This window comes from Jaminaea rosea (assembly GCF_003144245.1).
Source record: "Jaminaea rosea strain MCA 5214 unplaced genomic scaffold BDZ90scaffold_19, whole genome shotgun sequence".
Taxonomy (NCBI): Eukaryota; Fungi; Basidiomycota; class Exobasidiomycetes; order Microstromatales; genus Jaminaea; species Jaminaea rosea.
Window position 1 is genome coordinate 267,803 of NW_020289993.1, and position 16,790 is coordinate 284,592.

At 59.4% G+C, this 16,790-nt stretch overlaps 4 protein-coding genes across 4 annotated transcripts; all 4 read left to right on the top strand.

Annotated features, from left to right (window-relative positions):
- Nucleotides 1–499: 499 nt before the first annotated feature.
- On the top strand, nt 500–7,941 carry BDZ90DRAFT_276289 (hypothetical protein; the record flags this gene model as incomplete). Its single annotated transcript, XM_025508919.1, has 2 exons — nt 500–591; nt 653–7,941. 2 exons carry the CDS (start codon nt 500–502, stop codon nt 7,845–7,847), a joined length of 7,287 nt encoding a protein of 2,428 aa, XP_025359235.1. The 3' UTR covers nt 7,848–7,941.
- A 761-nt stretch (nt 7,942–8,702) lies between these two features.
- BDZ90DRAFT_263168 (hypothetical protein) lies at nt 8,703–10,805 on the top strand (the record flags this gene model as incomplete). Its single annotated transcript, XM_025508579.1, has 1 exon — nt 8,703–10,805. The coding sequence occupies one exon, from the start codon at nt 8,703–8,705 to the stop codon at nt 10,803–10,805; it is 2,103 nt and encodes a 700-aa protein (XP_025359236.1).
- A 2,608-nt stretch (nt 10,806–13,413) lies between these two features.
- On the top strand, nt 13,414–15,562 carry BDZ90DRAFT_234898 (hypothetical protein). Its single transcript, XM_025507182.1, has 3 exons — nt 13,414–14,455; nt 14,576–15,139; nt 15,210–15,562. Exons 1-3 carry the CDS (start codon nt 13,908–13,910, stop codon nt 15,343–15,345), a joined length of 1,248 nt encoding a protein of 415 aa, XP_025359237.1. The 5' UTR covers nt 13,414–13,907; the 3' UTR covers nt 15,346–15,562.
- Nucleotides 15,563–16,025: 463 nt separating this feature from the next.
- Nucleotides 16,026–16,600, top strand: BDZ90DRAFT_234901 (hypothetical protein; the record flags this gene model as incomplete). Its single annotated transcript, XM_025507183.1, has 3 exons — nt 16,026–16,169; nt 16,232–16,482; nt 16,546–16,600. Coding segments are annotated over 3 exons (413 nt in total), but the record flags the coding sequence as incomplete, so codon positions are not given.
- Nucleotides 16,601–16,790: the final 190 nt, after the last annotated feature.

Here is a 16,790-nt window from a genome sequence, read left to right on the forward strand (position 1 = left end):
TTCGCTGCGCTGCGATGCTCACCGTACATTTGGATACGCAGATGGATCTTAGCCTCCGAGGGGTGCGGGTTGCTGTATCCGCAGAATTCGACGTCCGGACTACAGCGAGGGAGGAGATGCAAGGTTGCACAGAGTCAGCTGGCGCTGCACTGCAGCCTGAATGCCACGCTGACCACGCTGATGCCCTCAGAAACGAAGAATTCCTGTTTGTGTTTATGCTGTCTCTTCATGTCCTACTGGAGCCTTTGCGGGGCTCGGTCGGCCAATCTATACTGCTATTTTCTAGTCATTGGGCGCAACAATGACTTGGCGCTGATACTCACTCCTTCATCAGCATCCACCGAAGGGCGTTGCCCAGCGTGTGGTCCTCCTCCTTGAGGGAAAATGTGGCCGCCGAGAAGTCCGATGCGTAACCGGGGAGCTGTGTGCGAGTCAGGGCGAGTCAGGGCGAGTCAGATGAAGGCTACGGCTGCAACACCATTGTCTCCACGAACTCACAATGGTTATCTTGTCTGCGAGAGACGAGCTCCCGTCGACGTCCATTGCGTCTGCCATTGCGACAAGGAGCAGACGAAGCAGAGGTAACAAAAGGTATAAGCGCATCGAGTCCTTTCGCTCGTCGCTCGTCGCTCTCGAATCTTTTCGTGCGAAGGGCTCCACCCACGTGGTTTGGGAGCATCCACTTCCGCCCTTGCCTGCACACGCATGCCCTCACGCGACGCGCTGCTCGAAAGTGGAATGGCGCCCGCACGACTGAGACTTTCTCCCCGCACTCGAGCGTTGCCCTTCCTCCTGTGTCCAACACAATGTCTTCTTCCCCTGGGCGACCGCGACCGCAAAGGGCTGCGGCTACTGCTCGCAGGCCACTGGTCATCTCTGACGACGAAGGTTCTGAAGATGATCTTGGCGGCCTTGGCAAATCGCAGACGAAACGACGTCGTGTGAGCGACGATGCCGACGACGACAGCGACTTTGCCGAGGGATCCAGCAGCAGCGATGATGAGGATGATGACGACGACGACGCAGTAGATCACAGCGATCAAGACGACGAAACCCCTTCTCTCGCCCGTAGCGGCAGTGGCAGCTGTCAGCCTGAGGACACCGATGCCCTCGAGACGCCTTCCAACGAGGCAGAGATGCCCCTCCTCGACCCCAAGCCATCGCCTATCGGCTTCCCACAGGTCACCATTGATCTATCCAATACACCAAAGCACAGCAATACCCTGAAGCAATCATCGCTGGCGAGTTTCTTCACCAAGCCGGGCGTCGCTTTCAGCGCCGCATCCACCTCGCGCACCCACCCCTTCTTCCAATCCACGTCCTCCCGTCGGGCAAATGAGAAGCAAAGAGACTCCGACTTTCTAGCAGACAGCGACGAAGACGATGATGCATTTGGCAAAGCGTCGAGCAGCAAAGTTAAGAAGGGGCGGGTAAGCGGCTCAGCACGAGGCGGGAAGCTCGGTGTCTCCGGTCAGAAGTGGGCGCCAGACTTTCGCCGAGGACGGTCCACCAAGCATATCCCACACTGCCCTACCGAAGCGCAGGCAGCCGCTCTCGCAAAAGAGGCCGAGCAAAAGGCAAAGGATCATCTCTGGCCTCCCATGTCCGACCTCAGCGAAATCTACGCCGACATCGTCGATCGCATGCCAGAGGCTCTCCTCAAGCCCCTGGCCCAGACGCTGGCCGGCAAAGGACGTGCTCTAAGAGTCGCTACAATGTGCAGCGGTACCGAGTCTCCTCTGCTTGCTCTCAACCTCATCTCACGTGCCGTCGAGGCAAAATGGGGCATCAAGATGGCCATTGAGCACGTCTTTTCCTGCGAGCTCGAGCCATTCAAGCAGGCCTACATAGAGCGTAACTTCTCGCCCCCTCTTCTCTTCCGCGACGTCACTGAACTTGGCAAGCCTCGCGCTCATACAGCATACGGAGCCCTGGTCGAAGTGCCGGGCGACATCGACGTACTTGTTGCCGGGACAAGCTGCGTCGACTATTCTGGTTTGAACAATGCAAAAAAGGCCATCAATGAGGGGGGCGAGTCTGGTCGCACCTTTTTCGGCATGCTCGACTGGGTCAAGCGCAACCAGCCAGCTATCGTGATTCTCGAAAATGTCAAGTCGGCACCGTGGGAGGGAGTGGGCAAGTTCTTTGAAGAGGCCGACTACGACTCGTCCTTTTCCACTCGCTTCGACACCAAGAACTACTACATCCCGCAGACGCGACAGCGAGGCTACTTTTTCGCGAGCAGGAACAAGAAGGGCGACTACCCTGCCAACTGGCACAATCTCGTCTCGTCTTTGCAACGTCCCGCGTCGTCGCCCATCGAGGCCTTCATGCTGCCCACGACGGACCAGCGCATTCAAGCTACGCGTGCCAAAATGGGTCACGAGGAGGCCGGCAAGAGCAGAAGCACCATCGACTGGTCCAAGTGCCAAGGTCGACACGAAGAGGCGCGCGGATTTGAGAAGCTCGGTCAGGCTCGACCATTCACTGCATGGGAGGAGGGAGGCTCCTGCGCAATGTCGCACGGAGCATGGAACGAGTTCGCTCGACCTCAGCCGGAACGAGTACTTGACCTCATGGACATCACCGTATTGCGGGACGCCAAGCGCGGAGAAGATCCGCACTTCAAGAGTCGAGTGTGGGAGCTCAGTCAGAACGTCGACCGCAACATCGTCGCTCCTCAACCGGGTATCACGGGCTGTCTCACGCCGTCGGGTATGCCCTTTCTCACCAGCCGCGGCGGACCCGTCACTGGATTGGAGGCCCTGTCATTGCAAGGCTTGCCCATCAATGAGCTGCTCCTCACGCGCGAGAGCGATGATCAGCTTCAGAACCTCGCAGGCAACGCCATGAGCTCGACGGTAGTGGGCGTGTGCATCCTCGCGGCGCTCGTACTTGCTCGCCCCGACCTCGAAGCTGAGAGGCAAGGTCTCGACCCTAAGACGTCTGCGCGTTTGCTCCACGACATCGACGCGCCGCGCCGTCGTAAAGAGGTCGATGTGATTGGGTCGCTTGTCGAGGAGGACTACGATCTAGTCTCGATGGAGGCTATCGACTTTAGCAAGCTTCTCCAGCAAGCGGCGTCATCGAGCCAGCTGTGCATCTGCGAGGGATCCAACGAGTGCAAGGTGGACATTTGGCGCTGCCGTCACTGCGACCAGACGGTATGCGGGACGTGCAAATCGCGGCCGTTGCACAGCTTTGCCATGGATGAGGCCGCCGCACACCGTACGTTGCCTCGTGACTTTGAGGATGTGCTCAAGAAGGCTCTGCCCATGCGTTTGGCAATGAGGGCGAGCGGGATCTCACGAGCAGCTGCAGGGGCTACTGGTCTCGGCTCAGAGGGAAAGCGCTGGCAGGAGCGCGTGGAGAAGGTGCTGAATCACGCAGAGTTCCGCTTCTCCCACCTCATACGCGGTCGCATCTGGACGGCAGAGTTCTTCTCGCTCTCTTCATCACGCATGGAGCTTGTCCTGGACCCCGTGGAGCCATTCTGGCAGATCTTTGTCGAGCCAGACAAGAGGGAGCCCGAGGGCAGCGTGCTGCGCAAGCTCCTCCTACAACCCGTAGCTCGTCAGCGTATCGATATCCAGGGGGGGCGTAGAGCAACACTTCTTGAACTCGGGCAGAAGTGGGAGCTCAACTTGCCGACACGCAATCGCGCTACAATGAACGTCGTGTGCCATGGCGAACAGATAGACTCGTGGCAGGCATCAATGGGCATTCGTGGAGAGTACGCTGGCACCAAGCGCTACTCCAAGATGACAATTGAGAAGGTGGGTGACAGCGCATCGCAAGCTGAGACCACTCTGTGTGGAGAATACGAGCTGCTGCCGGAGTGCGGGCAAGCCAACGCCTCGCTTCACAAGCGCAAAGGGGGCGAGCGCCCACTTTACCTTTTTATCGATGCTGCTCGATACGGCTCTTCATCCGACGACGCCTACGTGTTCTCCTCAAAGCTCGGCATGCTCAACTACCCCAAGGATCGCCCTGTACTTGCCAGCTTCAAGTCTGGATGGAAGCCACCACTTGCGCCGCGCGATCCCACCGTCGAAGACGAGGTCGAGCTCACGCCAGATGAGTTTGAGAAGCTCTCTGCGTCGTACCAACGCCAGCGAGGAGAGCACAAGGAGAAGACGCAGACGGTCGAGACGACTTTGTGCGGGCAGTGGGTCCCGTGCGCGGGCCTGATCATGGGGCCATACCACGAAGAGAAGAGCGCCACAATTGCGATCCCATCATCGCAGCTCCATCTCAATCTCGAAAAGGCAGGCTGCTCCGAAGCGCAGACGGTGCTTGCCTGCACGACTTCGCTCAGCGACCGCAGCAACGACGACAGCGGCAATGTTTGGCCTCGAGCCCGCGGAAGGTGGGTGGAGGTCGATTTGGAGCACCAAGGCAGGCAGACTTTCGAGAAGCTGTCGTGGCTCATCGAGAGGGTGCCCGAGGTGCGTTCTTGGGCGAATTGGATGCAGGCAAAGCGTACGTATACGGCCAGCTGCTGCATCGAATGTGCACCAGCTCCGCCTTCCATTCAATGGCTCAAGAAGGGCAATACGCTGCCTATCCCCATCGAGAATGAGCGCGAGGCTGGGCCTTACGAGCAAGCGATGAAGAACAGGCCATTCCCATTCCTACTTCACCTGCGCACTGACGACGACGGATGCGGTAGGCTACGTCTTGCTGTCAACCCCGCGACGCTTATGCACCGAGCTCTCTCACGCCTGCCGCAGCGCGGCGATGCCCAACAGCCGACGCCGTCGTGGCGCCTCACTCGGGTTGATCCGACGCTAACCCCCTTCAATCTGCCCAAGTACGAGCTGCGCTCGAATCGTCACGACCCCGAGGCTGAGGATCCGCAACACTTCAAGCTCTCGCTGCGCAAGGAGCAGAAGCGCTCTCTTAATTGGATGCTGGCGCAAGAGGGCGACGTAGAGCCATTCACAGAGGAGGAAGTCAGCGAGGCGAGCTTGCCCGCGCTCGAGTGGTGTGCAGAGGGGATGGCTCGGCAGTCGCGTGTGGTGCGAGGCGGAGTGATTGCGGACGCAGTTGGCTACGGCAAGACAGCTATCTCGCTCGCACTGATCGCTAAGCAGCGGGAGCAAGGCGCCTCGCCTCCGCCCGCAAATCCTAGCCTCATACCTACCAAGGCGACGCTGGTCATTGTGCCTCCACAACTCTGCAAGCAATGGGAGAATGAAGTGCGCAAATTTGTAGGCAGCAAGCTCTCCGTCCACGTCATCTTCAGCAAGGCCGATCTCAACAAGACGACAATCGAGCGACTACAGCGCGTAGACATTGTCATCATGAGCGTGTCAGTCTATAAGTCGGACTCGTACTTTGACTCGCTGGCCGCATTCGCAGCTGCTAATCCTATCCCGCAACGCGAGGGTCGCTTTTTTGACTCTGCGTTGGCCAAGAGCATCTCGTGTCTGCCGGAGCGAGTCAAGGAGCTGCAACTCGACGACCGCGGCCGCACGCTGTGGCAGAGCATCAAGGAACGCAAGGGATTCGACCCCGCTCATCTCACCACTTACAAGGCCAAGAAACGTGTCGTGGGCAAGCAGTACGCGCGGGAAAAGGCCTTGGAGGGCGGCGATGATGAGGAGGACGGTGGCGTGGAGGATGCTTGGGAGCAGATCAAGCGTGAAAAAGTCTCGGACGTCTGGGGCATCAAGACTGGCCTGAAGCGATGGACGGACATGACTTCGCCACCGCTCGAATCGTTCTCGTGGCGTCGCGTCATCATCGACGAGTTTCACTACATTGCCGCCGAAGCTGGTCGCGTCTTTTCAGCCGTACGTTCGCTCACCGCGAGCTCGACCTGGGTGCTTTCGGGTACGCCGAAGACGGGCGACTTTGCCGACATTCGCTCGATGGCGGCGTTCCTCAATGTGCATTTGGGTGTGGAGGATGATGCCGACTATGCGGATAGCTCTTCGAGGAGTAGGACCTCGCGTAACAAGGCACGCTCAAATGTCGAGCGATTCAGGAGCTTCGTCGAGGTGCACTCGCCAGCTTGGCATCACCGCAGGCAGCGTATCGGACAGTCATTCTTGGACCGCTTCGTCAGACAGAATGTCGCCGAGATTGACGAAATTGCGTCAATCGAGGTGCTCAAGCCAATCCGGATGCCAGCTGCAGAGCGAGCTTGCTACCTCGAGCTTCAGCACACCATCGAAGCGCTCGACCTGCGCCACGCTCGCAGCTTGTTCCGAGGGCCAGCTCGCGCCAAGGTGCTCGCCAGCGAGAACGACCGTGATCACCGCCTACGCACCACGCTCGGCGAAAGTTCCAGTCCTGAGGAGGCGCTGTCGCGCCAGGCTGCCCATTTCGTGCTTAGCCAGCGCGAGCGAGCGCAAAACGCCATTGAAGCATGCGACCTCATCATCGAAGAGCGCGCAAAGCAGCTAGCATTGTGCAAGGAAGAGCTCGCCGAGAAGCTAGCGGCGGCCAAGGAGCAGCATTTCCTCATGGCTCTACACTATGGCTACCGTGATGATGCCAAACAAGCGCTCGTCTCCTTTGCAAAGAATGCCATCAGCGCCAAGTACGGCGACCGTGAAAGCAAGCAAGCTGTCGCCGAGATACTCGAAGCGGCCAATTGCCTGGAAGCGAGCCTGACGGCGAGCGTGGGTCGCAAGCAGTACGGCGCCAAAGAGCTGAAGGAGGCTCTGAAGAGGCGGGCTGCTGCTGCTGCTGTGGACGAGGTACGCAAACAGCGAGCGGCGGCAGCAAAGAGGGGCGGTGCGAAGGCCAAGGGTCGCAAGCGCGATGATAGTGAAGACGAGGAGGGCGAAGACAGCGATGGTCTCGACGACACTGCGCTACGTGCCGAGGAGAAGGAGGCGTCGGTGAAAGCGATCAAGGACCTCGAGGCGCAATTGTCCAAACGCGGCGGCAGCAACGACGAGGAGCGAGCGAGATTAGCCTGGCTTCAAGAGACTCATGCGCGAGCTCTCGTACACCATCTCGTCCAACTCCGCAACGAGACGGCCGCCCGTCAACGTTCTCTGCGCTACTTTGAGAACATCCGATCCATCCAGATGAGCCAGGGTCACGCCGTTTGCGGCGACTGCCCTGGGTGCAAGTCTCAGCTTACTTTCGCCAACCTCGCGCTCTCCTCTGTGTGCGGCCATCTCTTCTGCCTCGAATGCGGGCAGAGGGAGGCATGGAAGGGCAAGTGCCCCGAATCCGGCTGCAACGCCGATGCCAAGCCGACGTCGATCATCGCGGCTACGTCTTTGGGTGTAGAGAATACTAAAGTGTCCGCTTTCGGCGAGAAGATGAGCCAACTAGCCGGGCTGTTGCGCAACGAGAGGTTGATTCCAGCGGAGGACAGGATCATTCTATTCGTGCAGTTCGAGGGTCTCTTGGAGAAGACGGCGCAGGCTTTGACATCGTACCGGATCAAGTTCACTCGGGTCAAGGGCAACGCCAAGCAGCGATCGCAAGTATTGGACGACTACCAACGCGGCACTGCCCCACGTGTACTCTTGCTGGATGTTGCCGACGAGAGCGCTGCTGGGTCCAACCTCACGATTGCGAACCACGTCATTTTCCTTTCTTCGCTGATCAGCGACGATGCGGCGACGTATCGCTCGACGATGGAGCAAGCTCGCGGGCGATGCCTGCGATTTGGCCAAGTCAAGGAGGTGCGAGTGTGGCATCTACTAGCTCGATCGACGATTGATGAAGAGGTGTTCGAGAGGCGGGACGGGCGCGGTACCCTGGACGATGTGTTGGCGATGCGGAGCGCGAGGCAAGAGGAGTTGGGCACTCAATTGGGCGTCGAGAGCGTTGTGGAGCAGGCGGCGGCGAGCGCAAAAGGGGCGGTAAAGGTGTGATGGCGGAGGCAAGCGGCGAGCGTGATGAGCGTGGCGCGAGGCGGGAACACTTGTGTCAAGGACAAATGGCAATAAACTGAAAGCTTCTCTCCACTCGACATTTGCGCCTGTGTCTGATCTGCGTTGCTCTTTGACATGTCAGATGAGGACTGTGCGAAGCGAGAGAAATCAACTCAAGGCTGTCATGGGAACGACTTCGACATTGTTCGCCGCATTTGATGCACCGTCTTTCTATTGTTGATGGCTTCTATTCCAGCCTTGGGGCCTGTCGAGCAAGTAGGGCGGTGCACTGCGACGCGTACCAGAGGAGTGGTGCACTTCGACGTGTACCAGACATTGTCGGACAAGATGTGACGCGAGATTGCGGTATCAGCTGCCATTGATTGCGGTGTGAGATGCCACTGATTGTTCGGCTATTTGCGATGGCAAATACTGGCGCCGCCGGCACAAGACGCGCAGAAGAAACACCCACCCAATCGATTTGGCACCTCCATGTCCTCCTTAGTGACGCCATCAATACTGCGCAGCTTGCTGCCCTTGGCCAGTCAAAGAGACACAGCCTCGGGAGAAGCCATGAGAGAAAAGCAAGTGTGTGCTCTACTTCGCCACTCCCACTTCGATCATCGCGGGCGCATCGTGGGAGCATCGAAGTTGAAGGGAGAAACGGAGAGACGGCATGACGGCGTGACAGCGTGACAGCGTGACGGCATGACGACGCTTCGACGCATTGAGTAGAACGCATGACGACGATGGCTTGACTCAATGTGAGGATTGGGGTCTCTGGAAAGAGATAAAGGGGCAACGACCACGACCTGTTCATCGTTCCCTCATCCCGCACATCATCCCCTCCTTACGATGCGCGCCCTTTACGCCTTTGTCGTTCTGGCACTCAGCCTCAGCAGTGTCTCAGCAGCACCTCACGCTCAGAAGCGTGGCAACCATCCTCATCCACACCCGCACCCGCACCCGCACCCGCACCCTCACCCACACCCGCATCCCCATCCTCACCCGAAGCCAGGGCCTGGGCCAACTTCTACGGTGCCGGACCCCACTCCAGTGGCCCCAATCTCGACCGTTTACAGCACTACCTACGGCAGCGAGTCGAGCACGTACACGCTGGGTGACCCAGCTCATCCTACCGTCGTCGAGCAGATCAAAGTCTCGACCATCTCTGTGACCAAGGAGGGTACCGGCAGCACTGCAAGGACATATACGCAGGGTGGGCCCGCGACTGTGACTGTCGTCGTCGAAAATCCGGCCAAAGGCCCGGAGAAGACGCCCGTCTCTCCCTCGACTGTCACCGTCACCGGGCAGGGCCCTGTGCCTACAACTCTCACCGAAGGCACTCCCGAAAAGCCCACAGTCGTGGTGATCGAGCCTTACAAGACGGTCACCAAAACGAGAGGAGGGCCGACAGCTACCACGCTGACTGAAGGACCGTCGGAGTCTCCCACCGTTGTGGTGCAGACCAAATGGCCGACGGTCACCAAGAATGGGCCTGCAAAGACGACCACCACCGAGGGAGCTCCTGGAAAGGAGACCGTCGTAGTCGTGGAGCCTTACAAGACGCTGACCAAGACACAAGGCGGCCCGACCGCCACTACTCTTACCCAAGGCCCAGAATCCGATCGCACCGTCGTTGTCCAGACGCCCTGGCCGACGATCACGAAGAATGGACCTGCAAAGACGACGACGACCGAAGGACCTCCCGGGAAGGAAACTGTGGTAGTAGTTGAGCCGTTCAAGACTTTGACTAAGACGCAGGGCGGCCCTACCCCCACGACTCTGACCCAAGGCCCAGAGTCTGATAGGACGATTGTGGTGCAGACGCCATGGCCCACGATCACGAAACCCGGCCCGACTGCAGGACGAATCACAACCGCACCTCCTGATAGGCCCGACGATAAGACGGTCATCGTTCAGGAGCCCTTCAAAACGATCACAAAGGGAGGGCCTTCTGCTACGACACAGACAACTGGAGACACCGTCACAGTGGTGACGCCATGGCCGACGGTGACCAAACCGGCGCCTACGGCAGGAAGGATCACTACCGCGCCTCCTGAGAACCCCGACGACAAGACGGTCATCGTTCAAGAGCCGTACCCAACTACCACGAGGGGTGGGCCAGCTCGTACTACGTTGACCGAAGGGCCTCCGGAGAAGCCTACGGTCGTCGTGGTCGAGCCATGGCCGACGGTGACACGTCCAGCCCCTACTGCCGGAAGAATCACAACCGCACCTCCTGAATCACCTGACAAGTCGACCGTGGTCATCCAAACCCCTTACCCGACCATCACGAAGACGTACAACGGCGATACTCCTCGCACGAGCACGACTCAAGGTCCTAGTGGACCCACTGTTGTAGTCGAGAATCCACACTGCAAAGACGTGCAAGGCTGGCAATGGGCGTACTATGACAAGCCGTACAGCGACAAAACGCATCCTCAGTACGATCCGTCGGACAGCTTCGCAAAGTTGAAGCCCGACGCTACTGGCACGACCGAGCGCGTATCGTTCGCCCAGCCAGATTCTGGCCCGGGCAAAGGCATCATTTACGGCTCAACCCCGTTGAAGACGAACGGATACGCCGTGCAACTGCGAGGCTACATCAAACCTTCTGCGACTGGCAAGTACACTTTCAATGTCGAGGACGTGGACGATGAGGTGCGTGTGTGGGTAAATGAGGGCGCCTACAAGGGCTACAACGACGGGAATCGCGACATCGAAGTTCACAGAGACGGCAACACAAACGGCAAGGGCAGCTTCACCGCGGATCTCGAGAAGGACAAGTACTATGCGATTCGCTTCATGGTCATGAACAGGGGTGGCCCCGCCTCCCTCACTTTCCGTCCGTTCGGTCCCGATGGGAAGCCGGTGGAAATAGAATACTTCAGACAGAACGCTTGCGCTCCGGAGGACAAAGGACCCGCTTACCAGGAGTGGGGTGCAGAAGCCTGAGCGCGCATCCATTCGCTGCTCGACTCGAACCACCTTTGCGCTGTGCTTTCCATTGTCCAGATTCCGTTCGTATCCTTGTGTCGTCTGACCGTGTCACGCAGCTGCTCTTTGCCTCTTGCAATCAATGCTAGTTCGAAATCCCCAGTGTGACTGCGTGACTGGATCTTACGCCCGCAGCCGCCCAGATGTAGCCTTGAGAGACTGCCTGAGCCTTACGTGGATGATGTTTGGCTTCTGCAGATCCGACAAGCTGAAAGCTGCACTGGCGCCCACCTGCGGCAAGCCCTTCATGATCGCCCCTCACGACTGTATGTCGACATGAGCTGCTTCTTTCTCGCAGCGCACCGTCGCGCTTACTCCAGCGCCCTTGAGGGGCAAGTGCCGCGCACTTGATCTGGTGCTCAAAGAGCGAAAGATTGGGGAACCATGAGTGTGTCGGCGTCACATCACTCAGTCTCCGGGGACGAGGTCCAGACGCCTTTGCGACCCAATCTTTGTCGTGCACCTTGCCGCAAAGCAGGAGAGCGAAGGAAGAGTTGGGCACTCGCTTGGGCGTGTAGAGCGTTGTAAAGCAGTACGCAAGCGCAAGTAAAGGCGTCGTGATGGCAGGCAGCGAGCGCGGCGTGGCCAGGCCAAAGGGCCGCTCGAAAGGCGAGGGTAGAGAAGCCATCAGATTCGATCGAAAGCAGAGGGGCGAGAAGCCGGGACGAGAATCTGATGGCTTCTCTGCCCTCAACTGCGGCGCATGCGCCTGAGCTGCGGACCCGTTCTCCTTCCACAGGTCAAGCGGGACTAAGCCGACCCGAGGCGGCCACAATACTGAGGCCTGCTGCTGTGCGCCCCTTCGCCGCTCACGAATGCGTGAGATGGCCTGCTTCTGTCTCCAACGAACCAGTCCAAGTGCCTGTGCGTGAGTGAGGTGACTTGCCATCTACTGTCGCGGCATCACCCGACAGTGCATTGGGCGCTGCAGCGTGACGCGGGGACACTGCAAGCGAGTACAGCTCAGACGCGTCAGGCCGCGGCCGCAGCCGCAGCAGAACTCGCTGCGCTGCGTATCGCCCTCGGAGGAAGTTGCAACCACCTTCAGCTGTTCCACAACCGCCGCGCAGCCGCGTAGCATATACGCAGCCATCACGTCTCGCCCGTCCAACATGCCACGCCGCAAGACTTCCTGAGCGGTTGACTGCACCAAATGCACTCAACGTCCACATTCCGCAGCTGCAACGCGAGGGCTGGGCAACGGCAGCTGCAAGGTCAGCTCGTCAGCAGCCACTTGCGATGGTGATTCGCCGCGAACCATACACCAAATTCAAAAATGAGAGAAAAGCAGCTGAGCAAGGCTTGATGTCGCTCTATTGCATCAGCGCAGGGCCTTCTTCGACGCCGCAGCGATGACAGAGCATCGCGACACTTGTGTTGCTCAGCTGGCAGCGCAGGATAAGCCTAAGCACGGTTCTGCCCATCAACTGGAGCATCCTCGCCTCACTCTCGCACGCAGCCTGTCCGCACAAGTTGCTTGTCATCATCAGCTCGCATGACCTCTCTGAAGCTACTGTTGCTCGGATCGAACCGCGCTGCATGCTAACAGTCCCATGCGCAGCGTGACGGACTGCATAGGGAGAAATCGTGACCATTGTGATACGAGCATCCTGAAGACAAGTAGCAGCCCGATTGAAGCCGTGCACCGCTGCGCCATATTTGTCCCTTGAGGGAGAACACAGTGGCCACAGACACACACTGAACGCGGCGCGCGTCTTTCATCGACGGGCTGCGCGACGCCGCGAAATAGGCCTGACGGATAGACAGCAGAAACAGCATGCTCGGCATTGATTCAGTATCAGCTCAAAAAGCCGAGCGATGGCAAGTCACAGTGATGCGAGGGCCAGGCAAACAAGGCTTCCGATTGGCGCTATGACAGAAGAGAACGCGATTTGAGGCTGCTTGAGCGATTTATGGGCTTTGTTTTTGCTATGACTTGATCGGCCTGCCTGCACGTGGTCCTCAGATGGCGCAGCGCGTCGCGTAGCGCGCAGCGCGCGCGCCTTTTGCGCCTACTTGGTTTGCTGTGAGCCCCCGAACGTGAGAGACGCAGGAGAATTGTATTTGAGAAGTTTTGTCAATGCATAGGGCGAGATCACTAGACAGGGCTTGAAGTGGACGATGGTCGCGGTGTAATCTGTTCGATGCTGCAACTGCTTGTACGAGGTCTCCGGGCGCCACTCGAAGGTGATAATGAAGGGCTAAGCATGCTGCAGCGCGGCTCTCGAGGCTTCTGTGACATCTCCTCTGTTGCAATATGCCAGGGCCGGCAGACAGAGCGTTTGGCCGGCTCACTTCTCGCTACTCCGGCTGGCCATGGTAACGCTGCAGCCTCGAGAAGTTTGCAAGCAAGGCTCCCGTCGTGGCTCATGGGTGGCTAGTGGGACTCGCTGCTCGGTGATGCTTGCGTTGCGCGGAATGAGATGAGGGGTCAGCTCGCGGGTGCCTTGTCAGGGCGAGACGGTGTCGCGAGGGCAGCCATATCGCGATGGCCCGTGCCTGACGGCTTTGCCCTGTCCCCGGAGATGCGAGCTCAAGAGTAGACGCTCTCCAGACGGGCTGTGTCGCTTCGTCGAGCTCAGCTCGATGAGCGAGCGACTAGCGAGGCTTCCTTCTCTACTCATCACTACAACTCCTCCCCTTCCTCACCACTCACCCCAAAAGATACAACGACCGCTGCCTCTCCTCCTCGGAGCACGCCGAATCAGCCGAGGTCGCCCAGCCCGCGCCTGCGCCTGCGCATCTCTCGCCCACTCCCCGCTCCGCCTCCTCTTCGCCGACGTCGTCGCCCGCGTCATGCGTCATCGCCTCTGGAGAAGACATTGTCCACGTCCTCATCAATAGATAGCGGCCTAGGCGTTTGACCGCTTCGAGCAGAAGTGGGGCACGCTGAGGCCAAGTCAAGCCAGTAGGGTGGTGGAGCTCTTCTGTGCAGAGTCCTGCGTGCGAGCGGCCTGCGCCTTACCCGCCGACATCGGGGCTACGCTGGAGAGGGAGCGCGACCAAAGGCAGAGTGGAGCCCGCGCCGCCACATCTTCATCAGCAACAGCCTCGTCATCGATGCCCGCGGCTCGCAACTCTTCCCCTTCCTTCTCGCTCCCAGCACGTCACGCGCACGTACAGGCCCCGGCCCCGGCCCCGGCCCCGACCCCGACCTCGATCCCTGCGCTGGCCGTTGGCTCACTCCCACTGCCTGCTCCAGCAGCGGTGCCTGCAGTGTTAAGACAGGCAGCGGCGTCGCCCTCGCCATCCACAGCCGGACCTGTCGCTTCGCTCCCTCCTTCACTCGGCACCTCCGACACCGGCGCCGCTTCATCCTCGGACGAGCTGGCTCAGCTTCCCCTCTGGCTTGCCTTGTGGCGCTTCAGCGACCATCCCAGCCAGGAAAGGATGACGGACTTCACTGACCAGATCCTCGATCTCATCAAGGATGTCCTGAGGTTAATCGGGAGGCAGCCGGACTACGAGTTCGTGCTGCAAGTCATGTGGAGAGTCGAAAAAGCTTTGGCTGGGATGGAGATCGGGCGTGACGGGGTGAGAAGGCACCGTGTCTTCGCGGATGCCCAGACCAGGATGCAGGGGGAGAGGCAGGCAGAGGTGGTTATCGTCTTGGGTGAGGATGGGATGTGCGTCGACAAGGACAGCACGGCTGAGTCAGACGTGACGGCTACGACTCGCTCGCTCATCGCTGATCATGCTCGATCGTCATCCCCCTGCACCGCTTCGACCGTAGACTTCCTCCTTTGGCAAAGCAGCGCCACTCACGACATCGCCTCGTACGACAATGGCTTCAAGCAAGGGGTGTACGAGCACTACCCTCTGCCCCAGTTCCTTGGTTTCGTCACTGAGGATGGGGAGCCATGCAAGGGGAGGTACAGGGACATGATGGAGGCTGGTGAGATGCGGCGCGTGCTCAATCACATGTCAGCGCGCCGTGCGCAGGCATTGAAGCGGATGGAGTACTTGCGCCCTGCCTTTTACACCGGTTGCCACCGAGCTGCGCCTGGGTTCCAGGAGGATGGGGAGGCGGACGAGATGGAGATGGTCTCCAAGAAGCAGCTGCATTACCACGAGAATGCACGCAGCTTTGACAAGACGCTCCATGTCCGGGCGAGGCTCAAGAGTGGGGCAAGCGGCGAGGAGGGCAAGGCAGGTGGCAGTGGGCGCGATGGAGGGGGGACCGGACAGGCGAGAGCAGAGGGCAGCACGTCTGGCGGCGGCTTGTTGAAGAGGCCCATGGGGAAAGGGGGGATGAGGCCGGCACCTCGCACGCAGCGCGGGAAGAACGACGTCTGCCCAAGTGGGCGAACCGAGTGCTGTCAGTACGTACCCATGAAAGAGGATACTCTGACCACGGCTCACCTTCTCTCCCTACTGGCCTCTTCCCTCTCTGCACGGTCGAGGCATTTGCGGCAGGGACGCAGGAAGGGAGGAGGGGCGGCGAATCTCTTGTGGATTGGGCTTGGAGGCACTTTCGCGAGAAAGACGCCGACAGTGAGGAGCAAGCGAGCATCTGCCCGTTGAGGGGTGTCCACTCATGCTCACAGGGCTGGCAGAACGCGAGGGCAGCGGCGAGAAAGGAGGGGAAGGAGATGACGGAGGAGCTCTCAAGTGAGCACGTTCGACGTAGGCACGCCACGATCAGAGGCCACGTCGGACACCACGATGAGCAGCTAGAGGCCATCATTCAATCGAACCCCGTTCACTCACCTGAGCGCGCCTTCATTTAGACCAGAGACGGCCCGACCCGCCTCATAGCTAGGTGATTTTGGGATGATGCCGGTGATGGTTGTCAAGCTTGCGTGCGCATCGTCCTCGCTCGCGTTGCGTGGAGTGACGCCGCCCGAGCTAAACCTGGGGCCCTGAGAGACTGATTAAGCGTTCTCATGCGTTCTTTGGCTGATATGAGTCGACCAAGGGGTGGAGAGCAGGGGGACGCGCGCTGTGGCTGGAGCACATCTCGTCTTCCTCACCGCTCGACCGCAGCACACTCCCAATAGGGTGCAACCCATCCGACGATGCACGCCTATATTCGCTTGTCCACACAAGGCGTCGCGTCTGGAACGTAGCGAGAAGAGGTTGGGGCACTTGCCACGCGACTGCGAGGGCGCTTGTCAAGCCATCCAGGGTGCGGTGCGCAAGTCGTTCAACACTGCTACAAACGCCTCCACGCCCTCGCCATGACCATAGTCCAAACAGACTCCGCGGTATCGCCCAAGGTCAAGGCCTTTCTCGAGAACTTCTTCCGCCTGTCCGACGAACCTTCTGCCCATGAAGAATACTCGCAGCAGTTCATCGATGGGCCAGGGCTTCATTTCCAGAGTGCGTTTTCGCCAGCTCTTCACTTCACCTGATCTCACCGCTTTCCCCCTACCTCTCCCCAGTCGGGCCCATGAAGGCCGTCGACACTCGTAAAGACGTTCACGCTTGGCGAGTGAAGGCGTGGCAGCCGCCCATCATCTCGCGCAACCACCAGATAGACGACGTCTTTGTCAAGGGCGACGAACAGCTGATGCTGAGAGGGAGAGTAACGTATGGCAAGGACGACGGGAGCGAAGGAAGTGCGACATGCGGTGCTTGGATGGTGTTTGCGCCTGGCGAGGAGCTCAAGATCCAGTCGTACACGGTTTGGGTTGTGAGTGCCCGCGACAGTGTCGCACCGCACGAAGCTGATCAGTTGACACGCCCTCATCCCCAGACGCCCGAGCAGAAGTAGCGTTGCGAGAGTCGATGTAGTTGGAGAGTTGTGGCGGTAACAAACGGCGCGTACGTCGAACACTCTGCGTTTAATTGATCAAAAACGCTGGCAATGATCCAGTGATAGGCATAGTTGAGCTCCTCGTAAAGGCGGCGTTTCTCGCCGTTGGTGCCTGCCTCTCTGCTTCCGGCCCGCTCCTGTCTGTCTCCGCCCGCCCGGCCGGCCGGCTCTTCGCTCGGACCGCG